At 54.5% G+C, this 13,447-nt stretch overlaps 1 protein-coding gene across 4 annotated transcripts in view; it reads left to right on the top strand.

The window, feature by feature from the left end:
• The first annotated feature begins 2,349 nt into the window (after positions 1–2,349).
• Positions 2,350–13,447, top strand: part of PTK2B (protein tyrosine kinase 2 beta) — a 37,394-nt gene continuing 26,296 nt past the window's right edge. The window contains exon 1 of one of the 4 annotated variants that reach the window (XM_054062041.1): positions 2,350–2,488. Coding sequence is in view for 1 of the 4 variants with exons in the window: in XM_054062036.1 (XP_053918011.1) it covers positions 2,727–2,763 (37 nt within the window). In the remaining 3 variants the exon portion in view is untranslated. Of the gene's footprint in view, positions 2,489–2,655; positions 2,764–4,176; positions 4,324–4,579; positions 4,677–13,447 lie in introns of those variants that run through there. The other 3 variants (XM_054062036.1, XM_054062038.1, XM_054062040.1) reach the window with 3 other exon arrangements.

Here is a 13,447-nt window from a genome sequence, read left to right as displayed (position 1 = left end):
TGGGGAACCTGTTCCAGTGTCTCACCACTTTCATAGTGAAGAAATTCTTCCTAATGTCCAGTCTAAATCTGCCCCTCTCCAGTTTTATCCATTGCCCCTCATCCTATCCCCACAAGCCTTTATGAATAGCCTCTCTCCAGCTTTCCTGTAGGCCCCCTTCAGGTACTGGAAGGTCACTATAAGATCTCCTCTGAGCCTTCTCTTCTCCAGGCTGAACAAGCCAAACGCTCTCAGCCTGTCCTTGTAGGAGAGGTGCTCCAGCCCTCCGATCATCTTTGTAGCCTCCTCTGGACCCATTCCAACAGTTCCACATCCTTTTTACATTGAGGATTCCAGAACTGGACACAGTATTCCAGATGAGGTCTCATCTGGAGGGTAGATTTAGATTGGTGGTAACAAAAATATTTTTTATGAGGGTGGTGAGACATGGGAGCAGGTTCTCCAGAGAAGCTGTGGATGCCCCATCCCTGGAAGTGTTCACTCAGGAAGTCCCTTGCCTAGCCCAGCCATCCCTGTCCTGATATCTTGATCCAGCCACGACAGGTTCAGTCAGCCGAGGAGAGCTAAGACTCTGCCAGGTGCCGGGAGCAACCCCAAAGCCCTTTCTCAACATCACAGAATCATGAAATAATAGGGCTTGGAAGGAATTTCTGGAGCTCATCCAGTCCACCCCGCTTCTAAAGCAGGGTCACCTACAGCTGGTTGGACAGGAGTGCATCCAGGTGGGTTTGAGTGTCTCCAGAGAAGGAGGCTCCACACGCTTCCTGGACAGCCTATTACAGTGCTCCATCACCTTAACATTTCCTTTTGGGGGATGCCTTTAAGTTCTGCCTGGTTCCTGTCCCACCCACCTAGGAAGGAGAGAGGACACAAAGCCAGAAGAGCTGCTTGTAGCATACTCCACCAGAGAGGTTCAGTTCCCTGGAAAGGTAACATTACCCTTATCTTCAAGAAGGGCAAGAAGAAGGACCTGGGGAACCACAGGTTGGACACGCCTGTAACTCCTCCATGTGGGACCTGGGGGACATCCTGGCAACCATGGCAACAGCCCCCCACTCCCAGGCTCCTCCTGTCTCCATGGCAACTGCAGATACAAATACCATGGCAACCCCATGGCAACAGCACAGGCAATGCCACCAGTTCCCACAGCCTAGAGGCAGGAGGATGCCCAGGCATGCTGAAGCCAGAGATCTCTTCCTCTGTCTTTCATGGTCACCACCCTTCCAACCCTGAAGTGTTAACCACCAGTAGCTCCAGATGGAAGAAGTTGTCCTGCTGCCCCAATGCGTCCAGGAACATCATCTCAGACTCATCATCATCCCAAGGCTGGAGGAGCAGATGCTCCACCCTGGCACAGTCCGGCTTCTCCAGATCTATATTAGCTACTTCATATCCACCTGGCTCACAGGGAGCCCCTTTCAATGGATGCTTATTTTTGCTTGGACAGGAGCCAGGCAGAATAGACATGCATCCTCCAAAGGGGGGATGCTGGGGAAGGGCTTTGGGGTTGCTCCAAGCCCGTGGCAGGATCTCAGCTATGCTGAGCTGAGTGAAACCATTGTTGCTGGACTGAAGCACCAGGAGGGTGATGGCTAAGTTGGGTGAGGGAGGACAGCCCACAGTTGGTGGGCATGGACTGAGTTGGGTCAACAGGCAGTAGATAATTTGTGGAGGACCTTTGCAGCTTCTAGGTTAGCCAAACAATCCCTTCCTGCTACCTGCTTGGCTCCTTTGGAGGTGTCATGAGAGGAAGAGCTCCAGAACCCAGCAAGCTGAGTAGCCTCCTCACTGGGGACCATCAGATGGCAAAAGAAGAGGAACTCAAACTCCATATTGTGTGCTTTTATCAGATCCTGACCCCCCAAACCTTCAAACCCTGAGGACCTGACCCTGGTGCTCCTGAGGGCTGAGGAGAGATGGAGTGCTCCTCACTGGGGATCCCCTGGTGCTCACACAGGTGGTGCTGATCCTATCGGGATCTTGTCCTGGCTCCTACTGACACCTATTGAGAAACACCTGAGCATCAAAAATCTTGCTCCAGCATCCCACCCGATGCTGCAGCTGGTGTCTCCCATCGCCGCCTGCAGCAGACACCCACCCATCCTTACTCCTCTTTCCAGAGGTGGGGGCCTGAGCCACTTGGGAGATGGTGGGGGTCAGGGGGAGCCTCATGTTCCTTGGGATGATTCAGAAGGCCAGAGGGTATTTCTCCAGATCAGGTTGCCTCAAGATGGCAGCAATAACATGCCACATCCTTCAGCTGGCTTCAAGGCAGTGAGGACTGCTCCATCCAGCCCTCCTGGCTCTAAGGACACCCCCAGCCGCCTCTCCTGCCATCATCTCCCTGCTTCTTCTACAGCACTCCAGCACAACACAACTTCTTCTGCTCCTTCTTGATGTCCCCAAACATCTGGTGACTTTGGAGCCACAACCGGTGTCCTTCTCCATCATCCTGACCCTCCGGTCCTGGCCCTGCTCCCTGGCAAAAGTGAGTTGGTGCCTTTCTTCCTCCAACAACCCCACGCTGGGATGCTCAAAGCCGTTTTCCAAAGCACCGCTCCCTAGTGATGGAAGAGGTGCTATTAATAAACCCCATCAGGTTTTATCGCTTTTCTCTGTGCCAATGAAGAGGGTGGTTTGGGGAAAGGGGGGGGAGGCGGAGTTGGGGGGAAAACCTGTTTCTCTTGAGCGTTTCGTAGCTACGAGCTCACCCTCGGTGCAGGAGCATGGGATGGCTCAGCAGGCTGTTCAACCAGCTTTCCTGTAAGTCACGGAGCTGAAGCCGCTGTGGGTTTGGGTTGGGGGGCTCTTGGGTTGATTTTTTGCAGGGGGAAAGGGTTGTCCTACTCTCTGGGGGCCACAGCATGGGACCAGCATGCCACGGTCTCTCCTAAACTTGTGTGGAGCCCATGGGAGCGCGTGGATGAGATAAGACTGGGCTGAGGGGATGGAGAGGGACAGCAGTGTGGGGAAAAGGGGTGCACAGGGCTGATGCATCTGCTGGATCCATGATGCCATGGCAGTGAGCATCGGGGTCTCATGAACTGGCAGTCTCTCTCTCCCATTGTGCTTCCCACTGCCCCTTGCCACCAGGAGATGCCAGCCCACCTGGAGCATGTGGAGGTAGCTCGGGCTCTTTGACGATATTTAGGCATTTAAATAGCTTGGCTGGGTTTGGGCAGGAGAGTGGGCGCATGCTGTCAGCACTGCTCTCCGTGTGTGGGAGAGCTGCCGTGGGAGCTCTGGGCACTGCTGGTTGCCGGACTGCTCTGGGAAGAGGGTGATGGTGGTTGACCCATGTCCATTCAAAGCTCTCTGGTCCCTGTGAAGATCATGGCCAGAAGCTTTTTGATCTCTCTGCTTCTTCCCCCAATGTCTGAGGACGAGGTCCTGCTGCCCCTCCATGCCCATCCCGCAGGGATGCTCTGACTGCAGGAAGGGGCCGTGTCCAGGTTGTGCCTGGTGTAGCATCAGCCACTCCCAGGCATCACACCTCGATAGGGGGCTGTAATTTGGGGGCAGCAGGGAAGGAGGAGAGCTGAGCAGAGGAGGAAGGGATGGGAAGGAGATGGGATAAGACCTCTCCAAGGCAGGGGGTGCCCATATAGGGAAGGACCCTTCTGCACCAGTGATGGGGCTGCATGATGGGATCCTGACGGGACCTACTGAGCAATGGGTGGTGGATTCCTAGGAGGCTGCAACTGCTGGGGACCCTGCAAGCTCCTACCTGGGATTTTGGGAACTGCCTGATGAGCTTCGCCCTGCCACTTCCCTATTCCGCTCTGCCTGGTGTGACCTCAGCCACCCTCACTGCTCTATGGGATGATGGCTGCTGCACTGTGCATTGGGGGGCACAGCGTGCAAGTCCATTTCTTCCCTCCTTCTCCCACTGTTCCTTATCCTCCCAGTGTCCCCCAGACCGTTTTGGCAGAGCCCCAGTGTAAGGGTCAGCTCCTCTGGTGGCCTGGGTGGCCAGCCTCTATGTCCAGCAATGGAGGGGGTCCTCAGAGGAGCATTACGGTTGGATGCAATGATCTCAAAGGTCTTTTCCAACCAAGTGATTCTATAATTCTATGATAAAGCAAACATTAAAGGGGCCTCGATGCACCCCAGAAGTAAGGAGGTGTTGCTATGGCCTGGGGGTGTGGCGGTATGGGACGGCCGCCCTGTGACTGTGAACATCGTCCCCGGAGGCTCTTGCACCATCCTCCTTCCTGCCTCGGGTACTTCCGCGGTGCCTGAGCGGCCCTGTGGCCCCACATTTTTCAGGAGGGCACCCCTGTGGCTGGGGTTCTCCGTGGGCAGCCTGCCAACTCCTTCCAGGTACGAGCGGGACCAGCCTGAACACCAGCTGCCTCGGGCTCACTGCCTAAATTCCCGACTGATCCCAAGACCTGCCCCAACCTGCTCACAGCACTGAGGTGGGGAAGGCTGGGTGGGCAATTAAGGGGTCCTGGGCCTCCCTCGCCTCCAGCCTTCTCTTCCTCCTTGGTGTTGGCAGCACCCACCAGCCCTAGCAAGCCCTTTCCGGAAGCGGGTGGTGGGGAGGAGTGGTTTCACCCCCAGTATCAACCCACAGGACACGCACCCATCAGGCCAAGCCTTCCCACCAGCAACTCCTGCCACTGGGGCGAGGAGTGGGGCCATCGGAGGGAACGAAGGCAGGTATCACCAAGGTGAGAGCCTCTGCTCGCTCTTGGGGGGACATTGGGGTGCCCAGAGGGACAGGGGAGAGCCAAAGGAGCGTGGGCAGTTGGAACCCAAGTGGGTGCAGGAGAGGGGGTACCCATGCCTATGGTGGAGGTCTCCTCCCCAACACACCCACCCAGCCACTTGCCTGAGGCTGGGTGGACAGGCAAGGGCTTCCTTAGCCCTTTCTGCATGGGGGGCATGAGTGGTAGTGATGCCAGAGAGCCTGAGGACACAAGAGCATGGTGCAGTGCTCCCCCAGTGCTCCCCACCCTTCAGCTGGCAATTGGGAGGTGCCTGGGCTCTGCTATCTCCTGCCAGCTTCAATGTTTGCCCAACAGTGGGGCGGTTCCAGCCAGTGAACATGCCCAGCCTCTGAGGACACAGGGAAGGAAACAAGGAGACAAGAGCACTGTGGTATGAGGGGGCTGATGCAACAGCCCCTCGTGCTTTCCGTTGGTGTTCAATGCTGCCAGGGATGTGCCTGTGGCAGGGGGATTGGAACTGGATGATCTTGAAGGTCCCTTCCAAGCCATTCTATGCGTGGTTCCAGCAGAGGATTCCCCCAGGACACGCTTCTCCTAACCCATCCCTGGGTGGGTGAATCTGCCCTGCAGACCCCAGCTGGAAAGTGCAGCCCCACCACTGGATCCTCCAGGATAGGAATATCCAAAGGATGCCACAGATCAGAAAGGACTTGATGTGAAATTCCATGGTGTGAATTTTGGGGTTGTGCTATTTGGACTTGATGATCCTTGTGAGTCCCTTCCAACTCAGGACATTCTATGATTCTATGACTTGGGGGGCTCTGAGGTGCCACGTGGGGCTGGGGCTGCACCAAGGAGGTGGCAAGGAGCCGGTGACGTTGAGCCAGGGAAGGCTGAGTGCATCCTTCATGGTGATACTGGGACCATGCTGGACAAGGTGCTGCTGTTGGGGCAGCTAGGCGAGGAGAGGCCAGTGCTGGTGGCTGGACCTCGGCATGATGTCCTGGTGGCTTCAGGGGCAAGATGATGCTGCAAGGGTCTTCCACTGGTGCCTTGCCTGAAACTGTCCCCAGCATGAGGATATTTCCAGAATGAGGTGACCATAGGGCCCTGAGGTCTGCCAGGTCTGCATTCTTATTGCATCCATTACATGTGCATCTTTGCTGGAGGAAGGGGTGAGTGACAGCAGGGCTTTCTGGTGTGCTGGAACACCCTAGAAATAGCCCTGTTCCCAGCCATCACTCCTGCAGATTGAATTGCCTCTGAGCACTCCACTGGAATGACCGCGTGGCAAAGGCAGGGGGTGTTCTGCTAGTTTGCTTTTGTGGTGCTGTGGGTGAGAGATCCTCATAGCAGGAGCTGAAAGAAGGCATCTGGTGCTGAGCTAGGAATCAGAATGGAGATCACAGAATCATAGAAATGTGGAATTATTTCGGCTGGAAGGGACTTCAAAGCCTATCCACTTCTAGCCCTCAACCATGGGCAGCGACACATCCTACTGGATCAGGTTGCCCCATCCAGCCTGGCTTTAATCACCTCCAGGGATGGAGCAGCCACCACTTCTCTGGTCAGACTCAGGTTCTGTGCCAGTGCCTCCTGAACCTCACAGGAAAGCATTTCTTGCTAAGATCTCATGTCAAGCTCCCCTCTTGCAGATGAAAACCGTACCTCCTTGTCCCGTCCCTGCACTCCCTGATCAAGAACCCCTCCCCAGCTTTCGTGGAGCCCCTTTCAGTATTGGGAAGCTGCTCTAAGGTCTCCCCGCAGCCTTCTCTTCTCCAGACTGAATAACCCCAAGTTTCTTAGTCTGTCCTCATAGCAGAGGTGCTCCAGCCCTTTGATCATCTCCACGGCCTCCTCTGGACTCTCTCCAACAGATCCATGTCTTTCCTATATCATCATTCCGGATCAGGCCCACAGCCTTGATTTACAGCTCTTCAAGGGCATTAGGTGTGAGGCAGAGTGAGAACTGTGGGAGAGTAAGGCACACATGTCTGTGCAAAGGACACAAAGTGCCACTGTCCCCAAGCTCGGTGTTTCCATGCCTTCATACTCAGCTATTATTAATAATCAGCATAATAAAGGCGCTTCCAGGTGCTGGGGGCTTGAAAAGCAGTGGCTGAATCATTTTGCTTGTTCCCTGGCAGTTATTACGCATGAAGCATAGACAGAGCTGGGAACCTTGCATGGAAAGCCTTGCTCTTGTTTCAAATTGCAATGGTGACAGAGCCCATGTGATAAAAACATCTCCTCCACTGAGGCATCCTGGTATGTAGGAGGCATAAAACATGGGATGCCAGGCACGTAAGTCCCAGGGAGACCTTTCCCTGGGGATCCAAGGGGTCAAAATGGGTTTTTCCCTTGGAAAATGGGTGGCAATCCCTTTGGATCGCCTGTGTTTTCCCCTGGGATGGAGCAGGGAGGGAAAATGATGGTGGCTGCAGTGGCAGCGAGGCCACCCAGCTCTGTTTAGGGAAGCAGATTCAAAGAGGGAAGAGGAACACGATGCGTTGGAGACGCAGCTCCCATCAGACCCCGGGAAACCTCGTAGGACTCTGCTGGGCTTTCCATTTTGTGGTGGTTTGGTATGTTTTGTTTTGAAAAATGGCTTAAAAAGTAGTTTCAGCAGAAGTCTGCTTCCCACAAGGAGAAACCCAGTAGCCACATCCCATGGGGGTGCTTCTCTGTGGCTGGAAACACCAGTAAATCTGTTAAGCTCTGGGCTGCACTGGGATGGCCCTACTGCCATGTAGAGAAGGAAGTACTACAGCTTCAGGAAAGGCTCCATGCTCTGGGCACCCCGGAGACCTACAGGCTCGGGAAGAGTGTCTGAGAAGCTGCCAAGTGGAAAAGGACCTGGGAGTGCTGGTCTACAGCGGCTGAACATGAGCCAGCAGTGGCCCATGTGGCAAAGAAGGCCAACAGCATCCTGGCTTGGATCAGCCATGGGGTGGCCAGCAGGAGTAGGGAAGGGATCGTCCCCCTACACCTGGTGCTGCTGAAGTCACACCTCAAATCCTGGGTTCAGTTTTGGGCCCCTCACTCCAAGAAAGATTTTGAGGGGCTGGAGTGCATCTGGAGAAGGGGAACAGAGCTGGGGAAAGGTCTGGAGCCCAGGGGTTCTGGGAGCAGCTGAGGGCCCTCGGTCTGTTTAGTCTGAAGAAGAGGAGGCTGAGGGGAGACCTCATCATTCTCTGCAGCTCCTGGAAAGGAGGTTGGAGCCAGATGGGTGCTGGTCTCTTTTCCTATGACCTCAGGTTGTGTCAGGGGAGATTTAGATGGATATTTGGAACAATTTCTTTCCTGAAAGAAAGCCCTGTCAAAGGCTGGCCTGGGCAGTAGTGGAGTCTCCATCCCAGGAGGGGTTCAAAAACCATGTTGGCTGTGGCACTTGGGGACATGGTTTAGTTGGCACAATGGGGTTGGGCTGACGGTTGGACCGGGTGAGCTTAGAGCCACTTGATGGCAGGAGCAGGGCTCCCCTTGGAAAGAAACAGAAACATTTTTGGGGTGCAGGTTATTTCGTCTGAACTTGAAAACAGCGGTCTGGAAGTGTTCACTTTCATCCTTAGATTAGAGAGCTGCATGCTGATGCCTTGCCCCATGGAGGTGATTTCCACAGTCCTTTCAGCGTCTTGGCACTGTTGATCCACTTGGGATAGTGCTACCAGCCCCCTGCCCTCAACCCCTGCCTGGAGGGGATCCCAGTCCCTGCCCTGCTTGGCTCCAGCTCTGCCCACCCAATCTCAGCTGTAGGCAATTCCTCATGCAGATTCCATTGCAGTAGCAGTGCTGCACTGGGCAAGAGCTTGCCATGGGCAACCTGACCTCAGTCTTGTGTCCTAAGGTGGCTCCACAAGGATCACGTGGGGGGCTCTGCCTTGGAGCTTTGTGCATGCTGCAGACCTGGGAACGCTGTGTGTATGGGAATGGTGCATACTTAGGAACACTGCACATGCAGGAATGCTGCTCACCTGGCCACACTACACACCTGGGAATGCTGCACACACAGGAGCATGGAAACGCTGCTCACCTGGCCATGCTGCACACCTAGGAATGCTGCACACACAGGAATGCTGCATGTGCAGCCACGTTGCACACTTGGGCACACTGCATACCTGGGAATGATGCATGTGTGGCTCCACTGCACACCTTGGGAATGCTGCACACCCAAAAATGCTGTGTGTGCCGCCATGCCACACACCTTGGAATGCAGCTCACCTGGGAATGCTGCACGCGTTGGCCATGTTGCTCACCCATCCATGCCACACACTGTGCCATATTGCACCTTTCCATGCTACCCCCCAGCCGTGCTGCTCACGCTGCCATGCTGCTCACCTTTCCACGCTGCTCACCTTTCCATACACCTCACCTTTACACGCTGCCCACCCCTCTCCCCCTGCTCAGCTACGTCCCATGCAGGCCTGCATGAAGCAAACCGTCTCTTTCCTTCCCAGGGCTTTGCTTTCCCTGTTCCAGCCAAGGGGGCTGATTGGGGTCCCCTCCTTGCTCTGACTCACAGCAGGGCACAAGCAGAGGAGGAGGAGGAGGAAGGGAGATTGCCTTTGCCTCTCTCTGCTGCTATAGCCAGAGGCAAAATACCTGGCTGTGCTGCCAGAATCTGGCCTGTCCCCATGGGGCCCTGCTGGGGCCTCTTCTAGCGACAGGGAATTTCCACCTGGTAGAAACCGGGGCATTTTGCTGCTTGTTTTTATCTCCAAAGGCTGAGGCACTGAGGGATTTCACAGGGGAAATCCCCTCCCTGTCACCAAACCCTTCTGTTTGCAGGGATAGCGAGGGATGTTCAGCCTGCTCCAGGATGCTCAGGTGGGTCTGGGATGCTCAGGTGGATCTGCTCCATAGTGAGAGCATCACTGTCCTGGCCCTGTGACTTGAAATGAAGCTGCCTTTCCCCCTGCTGGGACCTGCACTCCTGGCCCCAGATAAAAAGAAAACCTTCAGTTTCTTAGAAACATAGAATGGTTTGGGTTGGAAAGGACCTTAAAGCCCATACAATTCTGTATCCTGGTCTGCATCCAAAGTGTGACCACCAGGGCCAGGGAGGGGATTCTGCCCTTCTGCTCCACTCTGGTGAGACCCCACCTGGAGTCCTACATCCAGTTCTGGATTCCTCAGCTCAGGAAGGACATAGATGTGTTGGAATTAATCCAGAGGAGGCAATGGAGGTGATGCAAGGGCTGGAGCACCTCCCTTCCAGGGACAGGCTGAGAGAGTTGGGGTTGTTCAGCCTGGAGAAGAGAAGGCTCCGGGGAGACCTTAGAGCAGCCTCCCAGTACTGAAATGGGCTCCAGGAAAGGTGGAGAAGGAGCTCTTGTTGAGGGAATTCAGGGATAGGATGACAGGGAAAAGTTTTCAGCTGCAAGAGGGGAGATGGAGATGAGATCTTCAGGAGAAAGGTTTTCCTGTGAGGGTGGTGAGGCCCTGGCCCAGGTTGCCCAGGGAAGTGGTGGCTGCCCCATCCCTGGAAGTGTTCAAGGCCAGGTTGATGGGGCTTTGATCAACCTGATCCAGGGGAAGGTGTCCCTGCCCATGGCATGGGGGTTAGAACTGGATGGGTTTTAAGGTCTCTTTCAACCCAAACCGTTCTGATATGATTCTATGATGAGGAGGAGTAGGACAGGGCCATCCAGCATGGTATAGATAATATAATGGGTGACATGAGACCAGCTAAGAAACCTCCCAGACCTATGCAGAAGGATCTTCGGTGGAGCTTGTCAGTTTGGAAAGAGAAATTCTAAGTTTCAAAGTGGGGCTTCGAGGTGACTTCTGAGCTGGTGCTTGGCGTGTCTTGCTTGGGGAAGTTCTCACTGCACAGTGTGACCACGGTTCAGGGCTTTTCCAGGCCGTGGAGAAGAAAGAGAGGCTTGAAATTGCAGGGTGGTGTGAGGGTGGGTGCTGGAGGAGCTGTAGCTTGGCAAATTCCTGTCCAAAAGCCACCCAAAGTTTGGATGTGAATGGACCTTAAAGCCCACTCATTTCCAATCTACCTGCCATGGGCAGGGATACCTTCCACTGAGTCAGGTTGATCCAAGCCACATCCAACCTTGCCTTGAACACTTCTAGGGGTGGGGCAGCCACAACTTCTCTGGGCAATCTGTTCCAAGGTTCCAAGAAGGAGCTGCATCTCTGTGCAACCTGTTCCAAGCGGGAGCAGCATCTCCTGTGATTCCTGTGAGTTGCCTGGCGACCGGGATGCTTAGCGACCAGAACCCGCTTCCCTGGAAGCCAGCGATGATGCTGCAAGCCCTTACCCACTCTGCCTCCTTCTACTACAGAAAGGTTACTGGGAAATACACCCACCGTGTTCCTGGGAAGCTGTTTCCTCTCCTTGAGGGGGAGCTTTGAGTGATGCCCTGGGTTATTTTTAGATTGAGGGCACTGTCTGAGCTTGGGTGGTTTGGTGGGAAGGTTAAGCACTGCCAGCCTGCTTCAACCTCTTCGCCTGGGGATGCTGTCTCAGCGCTGCCCTCCTGCATCATCCCATTCAAGAAGCATCTGTAGCATTCTAAGGGTTTCAGAGCACCCCAGGATGGATTTGGGGAGCTTTTCCAGTCTATTGGCATGTTTGACCATTTTCCTTATGCTACAGTCCCATTGTTCTTGGCTGGAGCTGCAAGAGACTGACTTTTGGCTGTGAAGGTACAAGAAAAATCACGGACCAAGTGATAATTGCATTATTAATTGTAAGAATGAGTGGGAGTCCCAGGATGATACAGGATTATTGCATGTCTGTGGGACACTGGGACCTCAGAAAAGGCTGGAAACCAGAGCCCAGAACCTGCCAATGATCCTTTTTGTGTCTGGCAGCTGCAGGCAGAAGGCAGGGGAGGATAAAGTGACAGCTTTGCTGGCTCGGGTGCAAGTTCCTCTGCTGGCATAAAAGATGAAGGATTTAGGGCAGAATTTTCTTCCTGCAAAGCCTGGAGCTACTCAGGTGATGACTTTTCCCCCTGTGATCATGTGATTGCTCACAGTTGTAGCAGCGTAGAGAATCTGATGGCCAAAACAGTTCTGGCAGGAAGATTTCCATTGGAATGGAGACCAGAAGAGATCAAAATCTTTCACTGAAAGCCAGGCAGTCTGCCCTGGCAGGGGGAGGATGCTGTGGCCCCCCTGCAGCCATAGGGCACATAAAATACTTCGGGGTGGCTGCAGGGCTTCCATACCCTGGGAGTAGGTGGCTGGAAGTGGTTAGCAGGGGCCCAGGAGGGACATTTTATCTTCAGAACCAAGCACCACATTGACCACGCCCCAAAAAGTGTCTCTGAGCCCCTTTCCTTGGTGCATCCTTGTGGGGAACCTTGGACCAGTGTGTTGGCAGAGCCGCTGTCCCCATCTCCTGGTGAGCTGTTCCTTCCCAGATGGTCCTGCTTCATCCCATCTTTGGCTTCCAGACAAACAGTGCTGCTCTGCACTGGGAACATGGAGATCTTTTCCTCCGTGCCGTGAGTCACCCCCTCCAGCTGAGCTGCGGCGCGTAGGCTGTGATGGCAGCTCTCTGGGTGTTGTTTCTTGCCAGTACCGGCCGTCTCAGTGGCTGCTCAGGTGCAGTTGCAGTTGGGATGGGACATGGGATGCAGGGGAGGAGGTGGGATGCGAGGGGAGGTGGAATGCAGGGGAAGAAGGAATGCAGGAGGAGATGAGATGCAGATCCATGCCTATCCCTGCACACAGTAACAGTTATGCCAATTTTTTCTCAGCTCAAAAAAAAGAGGGTGCCTGCATGGGATGGAGGGATACTCCCCCAATAGAAGACAGGACAGGGGGTTCTGTGCTGCTGTTGTAGCAAGATGGACTTCAGCTGGGCAGAAATGCAACAGAACCTGAGGAAGCCTGGGGGATGATTTTAATCTGCAGGTGGTGTTTTCAGCTGTCGTGGGGAGCTGCTGTGGGATGGATGAGGAGTGTCAGTGGTTTGGAGTTGTTTTGGGGGACAGAGTTTCTGTAGCTGCTCCAACCCCCTCCTAGGCGTCCCATCCTTACCAGCTGAAGCCTACGTCATTTCCTTTGCTCTGCAAAATGCAGGCTTCCTCTGGGGGGACATCATGTGCAGAGCCCTCAGCCCCCAGCCTGCCCTAGTGCTGCCTTCTAGGGGTGGGAATGGGGACAGTGGGACCATGCTGGTGCCCCCCAGCCAGTGCCCACCGCTGGACCACGCTCTCTGATGCCATGGAATGGTAGAATCATGGAATAATTTGGGTTGGAAGGGACCTTAACGCTCATCCAGTTCCAATTCGCCTATGGACAAGGCAGGACAGCTAGCATTACACTCCATAACAGAAACTTGTATCAATGGCCTCAAGTTGTGCCAGAGGAGATTGGCTATTAGGAACAATTTCTCTACTGAATGAGTGGTGAAGCCCTGTCAGAGGCTGCCCAGGGCAGTGGTGGAGTCCCCGTCCATGAAGGGGTTCAAAAACCATGTGGCCGTGGCACTTGGGAACATGGTTTAGTCATCACGGTGGGGTTGGACTGATGGTTGGACTGAATGAGCTTAGAAAGCTTTTCCAGCCTTAATGATTCTATGATTGTGTGATCTCTCTGGAGCTCAGCTTCCAGTGACTGAGAAGGTTCTGGCAGCATCCTGAAGCCACACGCCGTGTTTGTGTGTTGCTGACCCTCCATAACTATCTGGGATCTGCAATGGGAAGGCAAAAACCTGCTCCACCTTCCTGCTGGGGACAGGGCTAAAGTGATGGATGGGAGGTGGGGAAGGCATATTTGGGACTGATAAGGGGAATAGAGATAAG

Source organism: Cuculus canorus, chromosome 3, assembly GCF_017976375.1.
Source record: "Cuculus canorus isolate bCucCan1 chromosome 3, bCucCan1.pri, whole genome shotgun sequence".
NCBI classification, from domain to species: domain Eukaryota; kingdom Metazoa; phylum Chordata; class Aves; order Cuculiformes; family Cuculidae; genus Cuculus; species Cuculus canorus.
The sequence above is the reverse complement of the archived record's forward strand: the minus strand, read 5'-3'. Positions and strand labels throughout refer to the sequence as shown.